The following is a 21283-nucleotide window of genomic DNA, read 5'->3' as shown; positions in this document are numbered from 1 at the left end:
CACAAACCACTTCAGTGCTACACCAAGACCTGGGCTTTAAGTAGGCCTCTAAGTGTTCATGGTTTTTCGGAACCTCAAGAAAAAAAACTGCAACCAATTTTAGAAAGACTAAAAAGAAAGACTGCCTAACAGTTGTTTTAGCACTTTAAATGCTACTCCTCACTTTGCAGTACAAGCAAGAGATGCTCTGACTTGAAGAGGGGAGAGTGAACTGAGGGCAGAAGACATGAGAAATTCTTGGAGAATGAGGCATTGAGCCAGGGGTGTTGGATCATGTTACTTTTGAGCTCCAAAGTCTGGGCAGCAGCTGTTTGTGTCTGTGTCTAGGTTTGGACACGGAGCAGGCGTAGGGGTCAGAGCCCCACATGTTTAGACTGAAGAGTGAGAGGTGGTCGGACAACAAGACGGTACAGGCGGGACATGTTGATTGTGGGATCCATTCATCCCAGTAAACTAGAAGAACAGCTATTTCAACCATTCAACCAGCTGAGGACATTTTGACCAGCAGCTATTTAAACATAACTTAGTCATAGTTAAATAGGTACTTTTCAAAAAGTGTTTTCGGTATATAGTGGGACAGACCATTCAAAAAATAAAAATAAAATACAGTCAACAGGTACATTATCTTGGCTCTCTGAATACAGTGCAAATAATGTACATGCAAGGGTTGTGAAAAGGTGACAGCTGATCGTATCTCAGTGTGTACATCCTGAAAAACACTGTCATTATTTTTCCTTTCTGTCTTTGCCCTGTGTGTTTTCAGAACTCTCTGACACGCAGTGCTCCCTTGAACAGCGAGGCCCAGGGACGGAGCGGGGCCCGTTTCCATACCTCTTATGACAAACGCTATGTCATCAAGACCATCAGCAGCGAGGATGTGGCAGAGATGCATAACATCCTAAAGAAATATCATCAGGTGAGAACAGCTTATCTTACATTAATGTATATAATTGCAAGCTTTGTCTCTTCCATCAAATAGGCTGTGTGTTGGTAGAGCCAAAATACCTGTTGTCTACCTGCATTACAAACTGGCACACAGGTAACAGCAAGCACAAGTCAAGGACTTTTTATCCGGTGCGTCACCATCAATGATGCAGTTTTACAACTCTGTCTCTACCTATTAATTTCGGACTGGTCAATAAATTTTTAAGTGTCAGCGTACAGATCCACACAATTCCCCAGGACAGCTGTTGCAGTATGTCAGAGCCCTGTTGTCCATTCATCACAAGTCATAAAGGGATCATGCTGTGCTTCATAAAACAGTTTTTTCTCAGTATCAGTCTGGGCCATGAATTCATATTTCTCCCTTTCTTTCGGTAGTTCATCGTGGAGTGCCATGGCAACACGCTGCTGCCTCAGTTTCTGGGGATTTACCGGCTCACCGTGGATGGAGATGAGACCTACATGGTTGTTACACGCAATGTCTTCTCTCACCGCCTTTCTGTCTACAAAAAATATGATCTCAAGGTAGGAGGGGGGGAACGGATTAGGGGGAAAAAAGGGAAGCAAGGAACTGAAAGGGCATGATTATTACATGAAATTATGTAAATCTAATGTATAGTAATCCCTTGTCGCCACTTATTTTTTCACTGATTATCTCAGCTTTTGGTGCAAGAATAACACAAATGTTTATGGAATAGTTTTATGTTTTTTCCCTGAGATAGGCCTGTTTGTAGTTCAAATATTTTGTAAAAGCTCATGCACAAGTTAAACTTCTAAATGCTCATTTGTAAATATACCCAAAGTTAGTCAATCAGGGTTCATCCAATGGGCAGTAGGTGTTTAAAAACAGGGCTGAGAGCATCAGGTAACCCGAGTGACACAGTTTTAATCCATTTTAAGCCAGTGGGCCTCGCACGCCTAATAGGGTGAGCTTCTGTGTTCGGACATGCACAAGGGTTATGATTATCTGCAAGAATGACTATAAGCAGGGTTGTGACGGAAAGACTAAGGCAACACTTTCCACTGCTTCAAGTAACAATCAGGTTACGGTGAGTAATTTCCTTTCTTTTGTTTCTAGGGTTCCACTGTGGCAAGAGAGGCCAGCGACAAGGAGAAGGTACAGTCACCTGTCGCGAGCCAAGATCCGCTGTTATACATACTCACACAACTTTCAGCTTCAGGAGAGGCTGGACCTCTTAATTTTTACTGTGTGCTTTATAATAACCATAATAGTAATAATATATATACTCAGAGTGCTACAGATTGACATCAGTGTAATCAAATGCATCAAACTAGCACAGCAACAGTTAGAAACATGTAAAAGAAAAATATCAAAAGAAGTGAAACAATCCACACCGCCAGCGTGGAGCATTCGTCCCTCGTCTGCCTCTCGGAATTGATGCGCTACAAGTTTAACCACATCAACACTACGTTGTTGCATGTCAATGCGCAAACCACTTTTTTATCCTCCAAGTCTTTTCTTTCTTCGTCCTCTTTTTGTGTACTGAGTGAAGCAATCTCCTGCTTTCTATATTTTGTGGAGGAAATAAAACAAATGAATTTTCGTTTTCTTTTCCTATCACTTTTCACGTCGCTTACTCAATCTATTTTCGTCCATTGAACTGACCGCTGTCCTTTCAGCACGTCAGAAGGTGCGCTGCTGAAAGAACAGCTGGTTCTGATGACAGCGGAGGTCATAGCGGATTGAACAGATGGACACTTCCACAGCACTCGCGCATCGCTGACGTCTCGATTCTGCTGTAATTTTCTTGTAAGGAACGAGGGCGGTTAAAAAGTGTTAAGAAACTCTGGAACTTTAAGATGAATCGCCTGTCTTTCAAGTAATTTAAACACTGATGTCATTGAGTCTGTTGTTCTGATAGAACGCCATGTCCATTAAAAGCCATGTGGACAATTAGAGAACGAGAGAGAGAACAAACTGTGTTTCCAGCGGTTTCAATAACCGACACAGCTTCAAACAATTCCAGGCTCACTGTCATCACCCAAATGGCCCGACTAACACAAATTTGGTGTCTGCTTTTGTTTCCCTTTGGGTGGGGATGACAGTAGCAAATCTCCATCTCCCTCAGTTAGCACCTACTTCATCACCCCATTCCCTTTCTAGCCCCTGCACGCTACTCGTGTCTCTTTAATTTGCTTCATCCCCTCTAACCTCGCTTCTGCTGTTCCATCAGTTCCCCTGCCTGCTGTCTGTGTGTGAAAGACTGACGGCTGTGCGTCTGTGTGTGCGTCTGGGTATGTGTTGGGTTCAGAGTTTTATTCAATCAGATGTCTCATGGTTTTTGAGAAGTCCTGCGTATTATATGTTTTCTGTGTAGCTGTGTATCTCCCTGAGTGTGTGTGTGAGCAGTGTTCATGAGCTTCTGTGTGATTGATAGTGATGTAAACGTTGCTGTTTGTGTGAGACTGGCTGTTTTAAGTTTTCTGCTTCTGGCTGCTTGGACAGTCACCTGTCAAAAATGAATTGTGTCACTGAAATTGTGAAGGACCTGGTGGTTCACTGTGCCTCCTGTTAAAATTGTTTAGCTTACAATTAGAGTGGATATTTTACCAGATATAAACAATGTATTTTTTTATAGTTAAAGGCTTTGACCTTTTGAGTGATGGAAGTAGCCGACAGCGTCCTTGAACACTTTAACCTTTGGACCACTGTTCGTTTGACCTGTCAGCTCAGCAGTATTGAAGGGGATGGTCGTCCAAAGGGTTTTGTTTTTCATTGCATGTCTCCACACGTTGCTCTGCAAAGGTTTGTCCGACCGTGAAACAGGTTTTTATATGAGAACGTCACAGTTTTGACCCAGAGGGGTTTGAACTTTCCACCGGGTTTTACGGGGGCTTAAACTTGGGGCACCATGCAGCGAGGCATAGAAGACTTCAGGGAATCCCCGAACTAAATATAGCCCACTGTAAATGGAAGAAGAAACAAAACACTATTGGTGTTAAAACAAATGGATGGAAAAACAAAGCAGCTGAGGATTTAAAGCACACGTGAGGTTCCTGTGTGACCTCTTTTTGTCTTCGGCTCGGCTGCGTGTGAAACACCATTTACAGTCGAGCAGCCGAGAGGCAGCAGGATACATTTTTGCACGAAGATGTTATTTTCCTGACTCTTAACTCACAAATTATTACAAGTTGTTGCTGCTGCTTTGTGGAAAGTTCTCTGCTAGTTTCACTGTCAGAGAAATGCAGCTATTACAGTAAGCATTGTGCAGTAATTACCACCTTAAATGAAGCATTTCACAGTTTCTGCTCACATGCAGAATGCAGTATACAATACGTGATCACACACACAGGCACACACATTCACACCCAACCTACAACAGGTCTCAGAGACACAACTAAAGCTCAGACATCAAAGACACGCTTCTAACAAGCGGCATGCTGGTCATTTCTGCACACAAAAACATCTCTTTACGATACACACACTGACAGACTTGCTTAAATTAACCAGCAGCTACCTATTGCAAGTGCTCATCTATAATTAAATGTTCTTCCTTTCCTTCAAATAATTCCTCTGTAGTTAAAGTCCATTATGTGAACATTACAGTAGTGTGAACACTCACACACACTTCAGTTGGCCAGTGAAATGACGAGGGTGCATCTTGCCAAGTGAAAGGAAAAATCGTGAGTTTTGTTCAGAAGGGGTGTGTGTGTGTGTGTGTGTGTAAAATAATTGCTCCACACACACAAACAACAAGCACGGCAGGGTTCTCTCCTGACTGCATGACCGTCTCCCTTTCATGCATGCGTCTGCATGGTATATAATGTTTTCTCTGCATCTTTTTTGAAGTTACATTATTTCTAACACATTTTCGATGTGTATGAACACCAGCTTCATTCTGTTGCACATTGTGGACATGTTCTGTTTTACCCACGTATGACATGTATTTTTCTTTTCATTAAGTACATTTTGCGGTTCTTAGTAGCTGCTGTCTTGGGGTTTGGGCTGTCAAACAGCAGCAATTGGCTTTGTGACACATTTTATTTACATTTGATCAAGCAGATGATCAGTGGGTTTACGCCTTAGTCTCAAAATATCTTAACTAGAACCCAAGCTAGGTACATTTGGTTTTACTTCGGCCCCTGAAACCATACTACAAACCTGTCCATGACCCATTTATAAGACTAACCCACAATTTAGCAAACACCTGTGTAGGTCATTCGTGTGATCGCAGTATTTGTTATGTGACCTGGAAAGTATAGAGGGGTTTTTTCTGTACGTTATCAGACAGCTACTGGTCCTTGGTTTGTGTAATGCAGCCTGTCTCCACTCGGTCTCCGCTCAGTAGCTATTTGCTACAGTTGTTTGTTGTTTTTGTTTACTCTCCTCTCTCTCCTCACACCGGCACCGGCTGGTATCTCCTGTGGGGGCACATGGCTTTAATGTGTCGGTATGACTGAGTGTGAACTGCATTGATATTCTGTTTGTATAGCCTCTCATCCAGTTTACAGTAAGCCCTTAGACATTTAGCACCATATCTGAATGGATGTTTGGCAGAATATAGGTTTATAGAATGCAAATGAGCTCACAGTTGTGTCCTTGCTCTTCGCAGTTCCAGCTCCTCCGCCTCCTTAGAGTAGCGCTGCAGGCTGCTTCCATTCTCGACCAGGCGTTTATGCCAGGAAACAGTCATAATGCTATTGTAGGCATTCCAGAGTCATGCATACATTAAATATAAATAAAAGCCTATTGATTACTGAAAATAAGAGCATGGAAGTAGTGTAACTGCAAAGATTATTGCTTATTTACTCCGTCATTGGATGAAGCTGTTGGACACTGTTGATATACTGTAAAAACATTTAAGACTCTTAATTAACTTCAGACGGAACTTTCGCGCTCATGCCCTTTCCAACCCTCTACCAATTTGACAAAACAATTGTGTTCTGTTACATTTTAAACACTTTGCCTTTACTTCCAACTTCCTTCCTCCCTTCCTCTCTCCTTTCTTCTCTCCTCTCCTCCACCCCCACCGTCCCTCCCCTCGCTCCCCCCTCTTCTAGCAGCCGCCCCAACCAGAGGATGTGCCCCCGCGGCCCAAATCTGGTAACGTTCAGCAAAGGCTGCAAACACTGCGGATTGCCACGCGCTTTTACTGCGCCATGAAACACGTAAGAGATGTAAGAGAACCAGGGCTCATATACCAGGCATGATCTATTAAACCAATCTTATTTTACTGTTATTTTTTTTTTGTACGGCCGAGCATTTTCGTTTCCTCGCCTTCTCCAAGCTGACACACTGTTATTCAAAGGCCATATTTTGCACATTTCTCATCCATTGACAGTCACCTTTTGCTCAACTTGTCAGCAAGTTCAGTTTTTTTAGTTTTGCCAGCCAGTTTGTCTTTGTCACCACCATTCACCCAACGGCACCAACATGTATCTGAAACACTGGAGAGCAAGGAGTGGAGGAGTACGGTGGCGGCATGAATGGGAAGCGCACTGCGTGGTCAAAATAAAATTCAGGAACCAGCGATGGGAAGAGAAAGTGATACTTGTGACATATCTGGAAGAAAGTTTAAAACTGAAACTAGTGAGTTACACAAAATTCTAGTGTGTTCTGCAGCACAAAATGATAAGCAAACATATTAACCGACCTGTGCACTAACAGCTGTGAATAAAACAGCGCACATTTTAATTTGTCTTCTAAATCGGTGACAAACTTTCTGGAGAGTTAAAGGAAGGATGTAATATAGCTTGTGATTAAGAGAAGCCATCCAAAGATAAGAGAGTGCAGATAAGATGTCCTGGCTCTCTGCACACCACTGCAGCCACAACACTTTGTTTTGTTGCATAAAACGTATTAAGCAGAAGATAAGCTGGTGCTTTGCGACGTTAGTTGATACAGCAGCTAGTTTAAGAGATGAGTCAGGTTTGTTAGGTGTTATTCTATTTATTTGTTTTGTTTTCATAAGGCTACGGTGTTCACAGGTAATCACACCAAAGGCAGTGTGACTGGTCAGTTTATTAAATATCCACAGCCCCCTGAGACAAAAAGCGTTTTATGAGTCAGTATTGTTGGCATCCTTGAGTGAGTTTGGCAGTTACCCGTGTCTCCCTTCTCAGTTTGTTTCTAGTTTGGGGGAACATTGCCTGTTATTTTCCAAAAGATAGTCCAGCAAACTGTTTGAAGGACGTTGTTATTATTCTTTATGCCCAGCTTACATACTCCAAAACTGTTTTGCTGTCAAGAGCACGTTGTCCTCGTACACAGCCACAACAGCTGATTGTGCATCAGATGATAAACACAGCTTATACTGTGTGTTCACGTGTAATAAACACATGAAGTGCTTGATTCACAATGCATGTCGTTGATATGAACCTGCTGATTTGAAATGACGATTCCACATGAAGTTTTAACACACAGTGACTGTTGATGATAAACAGTTCAGACAAAATCTGCTCATCATTTACTGCATGTCACTGATGTAAAACCTGCTGGTGGATGTTCATATGCGCCTAACATCGGTATCTACTAGATACGAAGGTTGAGGAACATTAAGTGTCAGCCAGGGTTCCGACAGATCCTTTAAAAGCCTTAAAGGGCATTTAATCCGTCAATCTAAAAATAAGGCATTTATGGGGTGTTAGAATGTCTTGAACCAGTCTTTTAAAAGCTGTATAGATGCTAAGACATGGAAAGTAGGATTTTATGTCTTTTTTTCTGATGTTGCATTGTAAAATAACCAAAGTTATCAAAATAAGTGGTAACTTTCCCTTTTTTTATTTTAATTTTTTTAACCCAGGGGTAGGCAACCTGCTGGTGTGGCTCCCTTTGACTTTGACAAAAAAAAAATCATATGTTTAAATTTAAATGTTAATTTATCAATGCTTAAGGCCTGAAGTGATTCTGATATTATCCAATGTAAAAACGTGTAGCCTGTACACCAAAAAAAGGGTTTTTCAGCAACTAAAATACCGTCCTCAGCCCAGCGCCTTTTCCTCAACATTTTCCCAAATCTCAATAGCAGTGGCTACAGTAGTTATGAGTCTCCCCAGCTAGGCTAGCTATGGATTTCAAATCCAAAAAAGGAAGAGACTTGTTTGCTTTCACCACTAAGTCTGCAAAGTTAAAGTTCCAAATAATGATAAAGAGCTCACTCCAGTGCCATCTGGTGGTAAAACATATTAATGAAGGCTCATTTAGAGCTATTTGTAATGTTGACAGGCTAATTCAGATTTAACAGGCTGTGTTACCTTCATTAGGCTCAATATGTTTGTGGCTCCAGATAGATTGTTTAAGATTATTTTTGGTCAAAAATGGCTCTTTTGATATTGTAGGTTGCCAACCCCTGTTTTAACCGAATGTCTTTCACATTAATGTCAACAGATCAGAAGCAACAACACACAAATTTCGTTCCAGTCGGGATGCTCAGAGCAGAGGATCTGCTGTACCCTGGACAGCATGTGGAAGTGCAGATTCAGCAAAAATTTGCTATTTAACCAAGATTTCACAGCATGGCTGAAACCGGTCCAGAGCAATGCAACGAGGAAGTCTTAAATTTAATTCTGAGTGGCATTAAAAAAGTCTTTAAAAGTCTAAAATCTAACTTGCTGTAAGCTGTAGGAACCCTGGTTGGCATACCACAAATCCAACAGAAAGGCTCTGTTCCTCTGCGACAGCAAGACATCAACATTGCCAAAGGCCACAATCCATTTTCCAACCAGCTGACGGGAGACAGAAAAGAAATGAGATACATTTTTTTAAGGTTGCGGGGAAATTCACCTGTCACACAGCTTTACAAGGCTCATCAGCAACCCACCCTTTCTTCCTGCCTCTAATATATCTCTCTGTTTTTCTACTTACTACCTCATCGCAGTGCACCACTCAAGAGTCAGACCCATTTCATTGCTGTCATTGTAATAGAGAATATCAGTAACAGGCCCTCTGATAGAATCCTATGCATGACTGGGAGAGAGCGTAAGACTTAATGAAGCGGATAGAAAGACTGAGAGTGTACGGCAGGGAAATAAAAGACAGTTGAAAACGAAAGCGTAGAAAGATGGATGAATGTGAGAGTCGAGGTGTCGGTTCAGGTGACAGGCCTGTTAAATGCTTTCAGGTTATGTTCAATCTTTGCAGTCGACCTTGTGTTGCGTCTTCATTTACTTTTTATGTCGCATCTTAACTCAGTCTAGCAAGTTGCACATCCCATATTTCTCGCAAATTTGGAGGTCTATGTCTGTACACTGTATATGCGCTCAAATGTCCTATCCTGTGAGATGTATTCCTGTCTCCATCGGTGTAAAGGTGTAACCTGTATGTGTATGTATGTGTGTCAGTGTGTGCTGTCCAAGCTCATTCTAGTGCTACAAAGTGCTGTTGTGTTGCTGCTCTTCTCCTGCTGCCATAGAAACACTGTAGTAGCTGAACCGCTGCTGCCGCTGCCCTGTTACCTCATGTCCTGCTCTCTTTTTCCTCAGTGACTCAGAACTAGGCCCCCGTCCCTCCTCACATAACACCTCTTCCCCCTACAGGCTGCTGACAGTACTGCAGCCTGGTTGAGAAGTCATTTAATCCCAGTAGATCGACACTTAAATAGGAAACTCCTTCATTCTGCTTGTAGGCTGAATAGTGGGAGTCCGTCACAACGATACAGTACGCTGGCTTCACAGAGCTATAAAAGAGTTTATATTAGATGCAAACTACAGTCTGGTTTCTGAGAAGCATCTTCGACAAACTTGTGTAATTTGTCTCAGGGAGAATATACTCTTTTACCAAACCAAGAACGGGATGCTTTTCAGAGACCAGCCCAGTGCCAATAAGGATTTGTCATGGCTTTGACTTGGACGTCCTTTTTTTCATGACACAAAGAGTATAGATCTACCAGATGCATTTAAAAAGCTGTCGAAACATCTGTATAATGTGCCACAGGGTGTGTTTCATGGCACCGAGAAGTGAATACATTTCACTGCAAACTATATGAGAAATATGCGAATCGCTGCATCAGATGGATCTGTACCCTGCTGTGAGCATGCTGCATGTACGGTTTAACACAGTCAGCCTTGTTTTGTACAGACTGCCTGTACTTTGTCAGCCAGCTCATTTTTACCAGTAATATGTGTTGTATTTGGCTGAATCAGGCTTATCTAACAAACCACAGGCTCAGCGGGGTATTTTAACATGCAGGATTGTCCTGTCAGGCCGATACAGTTAAACACGCTATTGACACAACTGATGTCTAAGATCAGAGTTAATCTTTGTCGCATGCATTTTGAAATACCCCTTGATTCTTGTAGGTGAATAAGACAGCTATATGATATCTCTTAGTCACATGTGATGATGTAAGCTGTATATTTTGAATGTTTTTAAGTATTCTGGGGAAAAAGGATGAAGAACACTGATGCTGGTGTTACTGCTTTTTGTCAATTTCTTCTTTTTAGTCAATTTTTGATCTTTTATGTCAAATATCTCAAACAGTATTTAAGGATTTTAACTTTGTGATTGATATTGAGACTTGATTAGAGCACCAGAATTCTGTCACATTTTTGCCCAGGTCCTCTCCTACAGTGCCATGCCTCTCAGGTTTGAACCGTCTAGTGTTGTGGTTTTGACTGTTGTTTATTTGGCTGCTAATCTCCGATGCTAATGGGCAGGCCAAGGAGCTGCCCACCTACAAGGACAATGACTTCATCAATGACGGGCAGAAGATCCACATCGATGGGGAGAACAAGAAAATGTTCCTGGAGAAGCTTAGGAAAGATGTGGAGGTATGTGTTTATGAAAATTACAGAAGAAGCCCACCCCCATACTTAACCTCTTTCAGCTTTCCCCTCCTCTTAACTCTTGGCTATCTCCGTCCTCCTCTTTAAACTTAAATTTCTTCTGCTGTCCTACCATCGTCCTCAGTTCCTGGCCCAGCTGAAGCTCATGGACTACAGTCTGCTGGTGGGGATCCACGATGTGGAGCGAGCCGAGCAGGAAGAGGTGGAGAGTGAGGACAATGAGGCCGAAGAGGAGGGCGAGAGTGACGGAGGGGGCATTGGAACGCCCCCTGACAGTCCCAGCAACACCCTGGACAGCACCAAGCATCTGTCACCTGGAGAGTTTGATCCCGCCATTGACGTCTACGCCATCAAAAGCAATGATAGTGAGTAGCCAAATAATACAGTGTTACACACAACCCATGAGAGTTATATGAAACAGTTAAATAATAAATACTATTAAGAACTTAGAGCTCCCCCTACTGGATATTTTAGTTCTCATTCTGGTTATCAAATCTGCTCCTGTCAGAAGTATTTTGTTCATCTCATGCCAGCCTTATACTAAACAACTTTTTTGGCAATTTTCAAATGTCAAGTGGTGATGAAACTCAGTCTGAGCTTTCTTAAGTTAGTCTTTTTTTGGCTTGAAATTCCAACATAATCAAACATGTTTCATTTTATTGTAAGTTTTTGGTCTTAGTTCATGGCAATACTGAAGTTCAATGATGTAAACATTGTCAACAGCGAATAGCTGCACTCTCTCCAGAACCAAACAGCAATCAGCAAAAGGCTGTAGACATGGAGGTGACTTTGGGGAGGCATGAGAAACTGGTGGAGTTGTGGAGTGATCAAAAGTTGAAGTTTAATTTTACGTGTACCTGATCCACCATTCATTCACTCATTTTCCGTAACCGCTTATCCTGTTAGGGGTCGCTAGGGAGCTGGAGCCTATCCCAGCTGACATTGGGTGAGAGGCAGGGTACACCCTGGACAGGTCACCAGACTATCACAGGGCTGACACATAGAGACAGACAACCATTCATGCTCACATTCACACCCACTGGTGATTTAGAGTCACCAATATAACCTGCATGTCTTTGGACTGTGGGAGGAAGCTGGAGTACCCAGAGAAAACCCACGCTGACACACAACAACATGCAAACTCAGCACAGAAGGGTTCCCCCACCCTGCGTTCAAACCAGGAACTTTTTTGCTAAATGCTAAACACTGCACTATCCACCAGTCAGCACTTATTTTAATGAGAAATCTTAATTTTTGAGACATTTTTTCTTAGTGTAGCAACCCAATGGAGGCTGGTAGCAAACTGAGGTGACAAAATCCAAAATGTACAGTTTGTACACAAATACAGTTTATCCTTTTATGATGATGCCAAATTGACTAAAATGCTGCTGACATATGACACCTTCTGTCTTCTGTTTCCAGAGTTATGTGTTTTCAAAGACATGCAAGGAATTGTCAGAATTTCTTGAAGGGAGTTTGGCGTAATATTTTTTATTGGGACCAGGATGGAAAATGATTTAAGAAGGAATCTATTTGTAGTCTTGCAGATAGTCACCGTGCAAGATCCCCAGTCTTTGCAAAATATGATAGGGTGTGACTAAAAACTGACATTGTCTTTAGATGTGAGGCTCTTTATAGACTTAACAAAGGTTTCTAGTGTATGGGGAGGCTGTGGCTCAGGGGGTAGAGCAGGTCGTTGATCGATAGGAAGATCAGCGGTTCAATCCCCGGCTCCTGCAGTCAGCATGTCACCTCAGTTTGTATGCTTGAGCAAGATACTGAATCTCAAATTACTCCTGATGGCTGTTCCATTGTCCAGTGTTGTGGCACCTTATATGGTAACCTCAGCCACCAGAGTATGAATGTGTATGTGAATGGGTGAATGTGACTTATGTAAAAAGCACTATGAGTGGTTGAAACACTAGAAAGGTGCCATACAAGTGCAGGTCCAATAATGACCAGCATCAGCACCTGATTTTGCCGGACGACGCTGTGCAAATATACAGATTCTAATCCAGAGTGCATTTGTTTTAAACTACAGGTGCTCCCAGGAAGGAGGTTTACTTCATGGCTGTCATAGACATCCTGCAGCATTACGATGCCAAGAAGAAAGCTGCTCACGCCGCCAAGACTGTCAAACATGGGGTATGTAGCTGCATATGAAAGCTTTATAATGGTTCTGTCAAAAAAAAAGTAATGACAAGTATAACAAATAATGTGCAGTGGTGAGTAACAGTAGTCTCTGTGTCCCTCTACAGGCCGGAGCGGAGATCTCCACGGTCAACCCAGAGCAGTACTCCAAGAGGTTTTACGATTTCATCACCACTATCCTGTCATAGCCTCCAGGAGCGACGGGAGGGCACGGAGGCACATGGGAAGGGGAGGGGCAAGTGGGGAGCAGGGCGGGGAAGAGAAGTGACGGAGAGAAAAAACCCATCGAGAGGCTGAATTAATAAGGTGCTGTGATGGATTTGTATCACTCTCCCTCATGCATTCTCCTCATCCCTCCCTGTTTGTTTCTCTCTCTTTCAGAGGTGTGCCACGCTCTGCAGCTAAAAACAAACAAAAAAACAAACAAAACAAAAAACCATCATTCGTTTACATTTAACCTCTCCTCTGTTGACTCTTGTTTTTGTGTTACTTTGGATGATAAGGGTGTTGAAAGCAAGCGTCCAAGTCATTACATTTTTTATATTATTTGTGTTTGTTTTTCTGTATGGTTGTTTATGTGGGAATATGGCTTTTTTTATTGCCTCTAATACAACATCCAGCACCCTGCATTTTTTTTTATTTTGATGTTTGTATTTGTCTTCCCCTTATGATATTCATGGGGAGGTACTGTAGGGGAGGGTATCGTCAGCGTATAGTGTGAGGTCAGGGGGAGTGCGGAGGTCATGTTACGGCACAAGGTGAGGTCCCTCTTGCAAACAGAAGGCTTTAGCGGGATGTAAGGAGGAAGTTCATGTTGAGCCTCACCTAATGCAATTGCTTCATTCCAGGAAGTGGGAAGCAGTCTTCCAATAGGCCAACAGCCAGACACCCCCACCCCTCACCCAAATGCTATACAAGTACTCAGCCAAACTTCCTATTTGGGTTCCCTTCTGCATCACGCACCCTATAGACGCCACCCCATCCCCACCTGTTCCTGCGTGTACAGTTAAATTGAGCTTCTGGGTTATCCTCTCGCCACACACTTGAGACAGACAATTGCAGTAAATTATGTTGCTTGATTCCAGTTGCACCTCAGTGGTTGTCAGTGCTTTGTCCCTTTGGCTTTGTCGTGATGCACAGTGACTGAGAAAAGATTAAGGGAAGGATATGTACCTTAAAATGAGAAGAGGAGGAGGGATTTTAGCACACAGGAAGTGTCGTTTACTTTCATTCCCTCTGAATACGTTGGGCATTGGTTTCTGTTCCTGTGGCAGGGAATGACCCAGAAGTCCCATGTGGCTGTGGTGATTACATCACTCCTCGTTGTATCTTCATATACTGTAGGGTGTCAGATCGAAACTTCAACAGCCCTTAACTTTCTGTTGCCATCAGCACCTTATGAGTAAATCAAAAAAAAAATGTTGCACTTTTATTTGTTATCAGAGGTTAGGAGCTCTTGTTCTGTTACATGCGCTGCAACAAAGAGGAAAAGGAACTCTGCTGTCTTAGGTTTGAATCTTTAGGGGCCTGATCCCAGATCCTCACCTCACCTATGGGTGCTTCTTACTGTCGGGACCGGTCGGGAGGACTTTACTGCAATATTAGCTCTGCTTTCAGGGCTTTTGTAAACAAACCTCTCCGATCCTTTTTTTTAGAAGCACTCTGCGTCAGTGGGGTTTTGGGATCAGGCCTTGGCGTGACTGTGCTCGTGCGTTCAGGGCAGGCAGAAGACTGTTTACCTCCAGCATCGTACCAGCACACACTCAACGATGGCGAGCGACGTGTGTGTGTGTGTCAGTGTTCAAAAGGTTGTGAAAAGGGGGAGGGTAATGGGAGGGCGGGGGCGGGTTGGGAAGAGTCGCTGCGGATGTAAAGATACATGTTGTTAAGTCATTAACACCAACAGCATCCTTCTCTTCTTTAACCTCAAGTCTGTTATTCATCGTTGTTGTGTTGTTGTTGTTGTTGTTGTTGACTTTTTTTTTAAAGGTGGTTTATCTGTGTTTGAATTTGGCGGTTTTATGAATTGATGTGGTAATATTTCTTTTTTTTGTTTCTGTTTGTTTTTTGTATATTTTGCACAAGAGGAAAGGAACCAAATGTTACGAATACGATCCCAATTAGTTGATACGGTCTTAACAAGGGAAATGCAATATTACTCGTGTGTGTAAGTGAGAAGAGTTGTCGTGTGTGTGTGGGTGTGTGTGTGACGTTGTGTATCACTCCTGGATAACCAACTAAAACAAGCAAGAATCGTCCTCCTTGACTATTGTAACCCATGCAAAAAGCTTCCATCACGACATGTTTGTTTAGATATCATAGAATATATTCACATTTATATTTTTACATTGGATTTTAGTCATGAAAATATAGTTGTATTAAAAAGAAAATCAAAAGGAGCCACCCTTGGGAGTGAATGATGGTGCTGTGGTAAATGAAGAATGATACTGCTTGAATTTATACTTACTATAGATGTACTTAAAAAAAGAAAAGTAAAAAAAAAAAAAAAAATTGCATGTCACAGGACTAAGTTTCCTTTCCCCTCTCTAGTCTGTGTTGTTGGCTGTTCAGGTTCTCTTCGTGTCCCCACACTTTAACCAGACGTGTGAGCTGTTCGGCGTTAAATAGTCCCCCACCATGCTTTAAATAACTGTTTTTCATTGTATACACTGTGCAAGATGTGTGCCTTTATACTCCGAAATTATTTAATTTTCTATTTTGTAATCTTTTTTTAAAACAAAGGTAAAAGGTTATTTTAATAATGGGGTGTTTACGTTGACATGCATTGTTTTCCAAGTTTATTTTCGACCCTTCTCTCACTCCGACACCTCTGTGTTTAGGTTCGTTCGTGTTATCAAGTCAGTTAAACGAAAGCATTCTGATGATTGTGTTTTTAACCGACATAAAACGTGAATATCTGTCTTAAAATTTCGCGGTGGATCGGTTTGGATTCTGTAAATGCAGATCTATCGTTGTGATTAGTCAGTGTGTACAGGCGTCCCCTCTCCTCCTCCTCCTCCTCCTCCTCCTCCTCCTCAGAGCGAGGCGGTGTCTGCTGATATTAATCCCTTGTTCGTCCACGCTGGTCCTGCCTTTATAAAGAACGTGCGTGCGTGTGTGGAAGTGCATTGTGGAATGTGATTGTGTTTTGTCGTGCTCCCACCACCACCACCACCACCACCACCTCAGGAGTCTGTCAGCATTTTTTTTTATTATTCACCATCTCACCACAGATGCGGTCACATTTCAGGAATGTGATGTTTTCTTTTTTAAAAAAAAGTTGTCCATAATTTCACTCACCATCGATGTACAGCTCCTCGTTTCTCAGAGAGGTTTATGTTCTCTTGCTTTTCGTGGATCACCCGCTTGTTATCAGGGAGGTCATCAGCTGATAGTTCATCCTGAGTCAGTGGTTAATCGATATCTCCGTGTTCGTTCACTATTAATGGGCTGTTTTGTTTCTATTGTCACGTAGCTCATACTGTACATAGGTCGTGTCATAAAGAAATGAGGGAACACAATCATCTTCTAGTCTGCTTTGCTCCGTTTGGCCCTGGAGGCTTCCCTGTAGTCACATCCAGCAAGTAGAAAACAGAGCAGTGCATGCTGGGAGAGTGAGATTTTTTTCTGTTTTTATTTTGGGAATGTAAACTCTGGATCTCATGTGAGGAAGAGCGATGCCAGACTTTACCAGATGCAAATTAAAGAGGATAATAACACGCGTCCCTGCTGCTGTAACCCTGAAATGAATAAACCCTCGCTTTTGTGACTTCTCTCATGAATGAGCTCCTCCACCCGACAGTCAACCTGCTGCCACTGTTAACTTGCCAAAAGCATCTTTCAGCAGTCAGAACTACCCCCCACATGAGCTTGAAGAACATTGTGTATAGTATAACGTGTCTGTTTGAACTGAATTTATGTTTTTTAACATGCACTGGGAGATGGAGCGACGTGTGTGCATCGCTCATATGTGAACATGTCCAAAGTTAGGATACAACGACCCTGTGTTCATGTGGTTGATCAAGTGTTAAGGGAAAAATTGGTTACAAATGATCAGAGGCCGGGTGAGATCTGCAGAGAGGGGAACATTTCCTTTGGCCTCACATTCTTGGAAAAGAACAAATAAAAGTCCCATCAGGCCTGGAAACACCCCCTCCTGCAGTCGAGCTCTGGTCTCAGGACAGTCCCGAGTACTTTTAGACTACATCTAAAAGACTTACCATTACTGAGCGTGTGTGTGAGAGTGTGTGTGTGTGTGTGTGTGTTAATTGCTGTCTGACAATGGTTGGTGAGAGTTCCCTTTCAGTGGCAGAGAGGCCAAAATGATGATGTATGTTTATTGTTCTTCACATTTAATGATGATGATGATGATGATAATAATACACTCCATTCCATAAGCGTTCACTCAAACCAATTAAAGCACTTGTTCTGCTTAACTCAAAGTCTACCTCTCATGTTTTTATTTGTCTGTACTGTATTTATTCCTTTATGTAATGTTTGTTTTACACTGATGCTCTGTTTTTGAAGTAACACATTACTAGTTAATTCTCAGCCTCTGCTACGAAATGTTCTCATCACTCTTGAATGAACGAAGGAGTTCTGCAGGGTTTAATTATGGAGCCACGCTTTTTGTTAATTAGTTTAATTATTTATTCATTAACCTCGTGCATCGGTTTTATCTCCAATTAAATAACTCGCCGTTTCCTCTGATAGAAACAAAAACATTTTAACCATCTGTAACAATTTAATCACATTTGGAGAACAATGGGTGCCATTTTTTTTTAAAGATGAATGAAAAACGCAAGGTGTTGAAAATAAATCCGCTTAGTTTTTATTTTTTAATGTTTTTTTTTGTTTGTTGATTCATAATGTTAAACAAAAAAAAGTAACAGAGGTCTAATATATATATATATATTAAAATATTTGATTTTAATCTAAATTCCTGTGGCGTATAAAGCAGCAAAATGTCGCATTTTTAAAAAATCATTGCGTCACTAACGTATTTAAATAAAGCTAAAAATAATAATGAGATTGTAGCAACGTGCTTTAAACCGTCTAATGCATAATTTATTGCAGTCTGATTGCAGTGGTGCCCAAACACACAGCTTATATAAAATATGAGGGACAATCCGTTTATGGAAAAACGGCAAAATATTGTCTGCGTTTGTTTATTTGTTTTGCAGCTAAATATCAAATAGTCCAGTCATTGTCTCTTCTGCATCTAACATATCAAATATCAGAAATAAAAATGGCTACCGCAGTGGGTGAAAGCGCCATCACATATATTACATTTTGAATTTACAGACACATTTGTGCTTAGAAATATTTATTAAGCGTTTTTTTTTGCTTTTATTTACACAGAAGGTTAAGCGCAAAAAAGATTAAAAAATAAAAATAAGCAGAAGACATACCTTCATGCTGTCATTATACTTTAATTATTCACATTTAAATTTAATTGAATTACAGCCAGGAACATTTTTAAAGCTTTTTTTCCTCCTCAAAAACACCCCGGCTTATTTCTTGTATTTATTTATTTAATTATTAATCGCCATGCACGCACCAACACACTCAAAGCAGCCATATTTTCGTTATTTTTTTTTTTAACCTGTTTAAAATTAATGCTGTATTTTCTTTTTTTAAAATATATTTTAATTTTAAATAAAGTGTATGTTTTCGTTCTGTTTGGAGAAAAAGACGGTGTGTAGTTTTGCAACAGGCTACACTGCACAGTTGGTTAAATGCCAAGGCTGTGCTACAAACATAAATGTGATGGTTTTCGATCCTGTTTTGGTTTGTTTATCCGTTTACTATAAATCTACCCATTTTTATTATATGCTGGTATAAACGCGAGAGTTGTAATTCTATTTGTTTGTATCAACACATGGTCTGTATTTAATTATGTCTATCGAAAAAGGAAATCACAGCCGCCCACCTTTTCTCAAGTTCAATTTCCTGCAAAGAAAACATGTACATCGCAGACCTGGAAAATAAAACCAGTGATAAGACTCGTGTGGTTGTATGGAAACAGAAAGGAGAGGGGGTGGAGGTGGTGGTGGTGGAGGCAGCTGCAGCCAGAGCACGTTCAGACCTCCGCTGCGGTGAGAGGCGGAGGCTCATTTGCACCGTCAGTACAATGTGGAGAACAAGCAGAGACAACCCAGCAGACAATAAACAAAGAGCTCGCCATGTGCGCTGCAGCTGCTGCACACACATACACACACATGCACACGCACAGCTAAGGTGCAGTGAGGAGTCGCCGCCGCCAGGGGGCAGACTAACCCCTGAAACCACAGCACAGGCTGAGGAATACACTCACTATCCCACGGACATCATATTTATTGGTGCTTAAAGAAGAATGGATGAGTTAGACGTGATTAAACTGACTCAAATCAATGTGACATCACGCGTCCAGCTTGCTTTAGAGTCCTTGAGCGACACATTAATTCCCTACCATCACCAGGGTGGCTGCTCTGCTGCTGGTCCTGACCTTTGACCTCTCTGTTAGTGAGCACAAGAGAATAGTTTCCATGAAGCTCCATGAAATGTCTTTAATTGTATCTTAACACAACATACAGTGGAAAATATGAGCATATAAAGTTTCTATCCTTATATAGGCTGAAGTTATGGCTGACATGCATTTAAAATTAAAGGTGTGGACACAAAATAAAAGATGGAAAACTTTTAACAATGTGTAGTGTGGAGTGCAGTCAGGCCGGCTGGTAGTTCTCTAAACGCTCCAGCAGGACCTCTGAGTAGCCAGGGGAGTAGTACCTGAAACAACACACACACATTTGCTAAGTTTATTCTTCTGTAACCTTATTTCTAATCATGTATTTAATTGTAATTTATTTAGTCTTATTTTATTGTTAAAGCATTTCTAATCAGAATAGATGCTAAAAAATGTAGACTATGATTGTTACAGGATAGACAGACTGGGTGGAGGAAGAACACAGTGCTAAAAACTTGCTGCTGAGTCAGCACACGGCTCTGAAATTATGGTCATGTGGTCTGATCAGTCACTCCCAGATTACTGTTTACGTCTCAGTGCTCTTTCAGGCACAGGCAACAAGATATGTGTTCAAGCATGCGTGTATGTGTATACGAATGATAGGGACACACCTGACTATCTCTTCAGGAAAACAGCTGTTGATGGCGTTAATGTGCTCCTGCAGAGCGGAGCCGGGCTCAGCCTGGATCTCTTGCACTTTCTTCAGCCCTCCACTGGTCACAAACAGACGGCGAGCCTTGCTGTCATGAGGCAGCACCTTGGAGGAAAGGGGAAATAAGAGTACAAATATAAAATCTTAAAACCTGACACTGGTTTTGATTTTTAAAATGCACTGTAAAATGCAGATCATGCTCACCTTGCTGAACTGGCAGACAACGTGTTTGAGGATGTTGCTCGGGGCGTCGTAGAGGAGGGGCTCCAGACCCGGCAGGTAGGTGCACTTCTGCAGAACGCTCTTCAGAGCCCTCTTACTCTGGAAATCACAAGAGGAATTAAATATACTGCACACAGTCATGTACACCGTTTCCCTTTCAGCATTTTACCAAGTGACCTTTGACACCAGCTGACCTCTGACTCAATGCATTGAAAGCCATCACAGATACGAATTATGTTCCCTCACTGTAAGTGTGAGCTGATGAAATATGACAGAGTATACAGACATTTGTTGACATCTCTTATTACACTTAATTATGGCATACTATAGTGACATTGTTTATAACATACTATACTATGACAACTTTTGTAAAAAAAAAAAAAAAAAAAAAATTACGGCAGACTAACCCATAACTTTCTTTACATACTTTATAATGAAAAATTTAAAGGCATACTTTTCTATAACATGTTTATGACACTTTTTTTTATGAAGAACTACACTATGGCATCTTTTGTGACGTACTTCACTATGAATTTTTCTTATGACACATTTTATGACACTTATCTGTGACACTTTTTGACAAACTTTGATGGCATACTATACAGACTTTTTTATGACATACTTGGGTGTGACTTTTTTTTCATGACAAACAATATTATGAATGTTTTATGACATATGATATTGTGAATTTTTGTTGTAACATATACTATGACATTTTTGATATACATTATTATCACATTTTTTGAATACTATACCATGGCAATTTTGTTTTACATACGATGCTATGTCATATATGAAATACCATACTATGATGTTTTTTCATGATTTTGGATGACATACTACACTATGATGGGTTTTTTCATTATTTTGGACGACATACTATACTATCATGTTTTTTTATCATGATTTTGGACGACATACTATACTATGACTTTTTTTTCATGATTTTGTACGACATACTATACTATCATGATTTTTTATCATGATTTTGGACGACATACTATACTATGATTTTTTTTCATGATTTTGTACGACATACTATACTATGACTTTTTTTTCATGAT

At 41.2% G+C, this 21283-nt stretch overlaps 2 protein-coding genes across 3 annotated transcripts in view; one reads left to right on the top strand and one right to left on the bottom strand.

Moving 5' to 3' along the window:
• Positions 1 to 15992, top strand: part of pip4k2aa (phosphatidylinositol-5-phosphate 4-kinase, type II, alpha a) — a 32596-nt gene extending 16604 nt beyond the window's left edge. The window contains exons 4-11 of one of the 2 annotated variants that reach the window (XM_050056440.1): positions 764 to 916; positions 1321 to 1467; positions 2021 to 2059; positions 5965 to 6081; positions 10558 to 10671; positions 10811 to 11051; positions 12728 to 12831; positions 12945 to 15992. In XM_050056440.1, the coding sequence (XP_049912397.1) occupies positions 764 to 916; positions 1321 to 1467; positions 2021 to 2059; positions 5965 to 6081; positions 10558 to 10671; positions 10811 to 11051; positions 12728 to 12831; positions 12945 to 13025 (996 nt within the window). In that variant the 3' untranslated portion in view covers positions 13026 to 15992. The remainder of the gene's footprint in view (positions 1 to 763; positions 917 to 1320; positions 1468 to 2020; positions 2060 to 5964; positions 6082 to 10557; positions 10672 to 10810; positions 11052 to 12727; positions 12832 to 12944) is intronic. The other variant, XM_050056441.1, reaches the window with a different exon arrangement.
• Positions 15993 to 19299: 3307 nt separating this feature from the next.
• Positions 19300 to 21283, bottom strand: part of spag6 (sperm associated antigen 6) — a 6058-nt gene continuing 4074 nt past the window's right edge. Inside the window, exons 6-8 of the mRNA XM_050057386.1 lie at positions 20202 to 20318; positions 19957 to 20102; positions 19300 to 19608 (exon numbers count right to left, since the gene is read on the bottom strand). Of these exons, the coding sequence (XP_049913343.1) occupies positions 19545 to 19608; positions 19957 to 20102; positions 20202 to 20318 (327 nt within the window). The 3' untranslated portion in view covers positions 19300 to 19544. The remainder of the gene's footprint in view (positions 19609 to 19956; positions 20103 to 20201; positions 20319 to 21283) is intronic.

Source organism: Epinephelus moara, chromosome 11, assembly GCF_006386435.1.
Source record: "Epinephelus moara isolate mb chromosome 11, YSFRI_EMoa_1.0, whole genome shotgun sequence".
NCBI classification, from domain to species: domain Eukaryota; kingdom Metazoa; phylum Chordata; class Actinopteri; order Perciformes; family Serranidae; genus Epinephelus; species Epinephelus moara.
The sequence above is the reverse complement of the archived record's forward strand: the minus strand, read 5'-3'. Positions and strand labels throughout refer to the sequence as shown.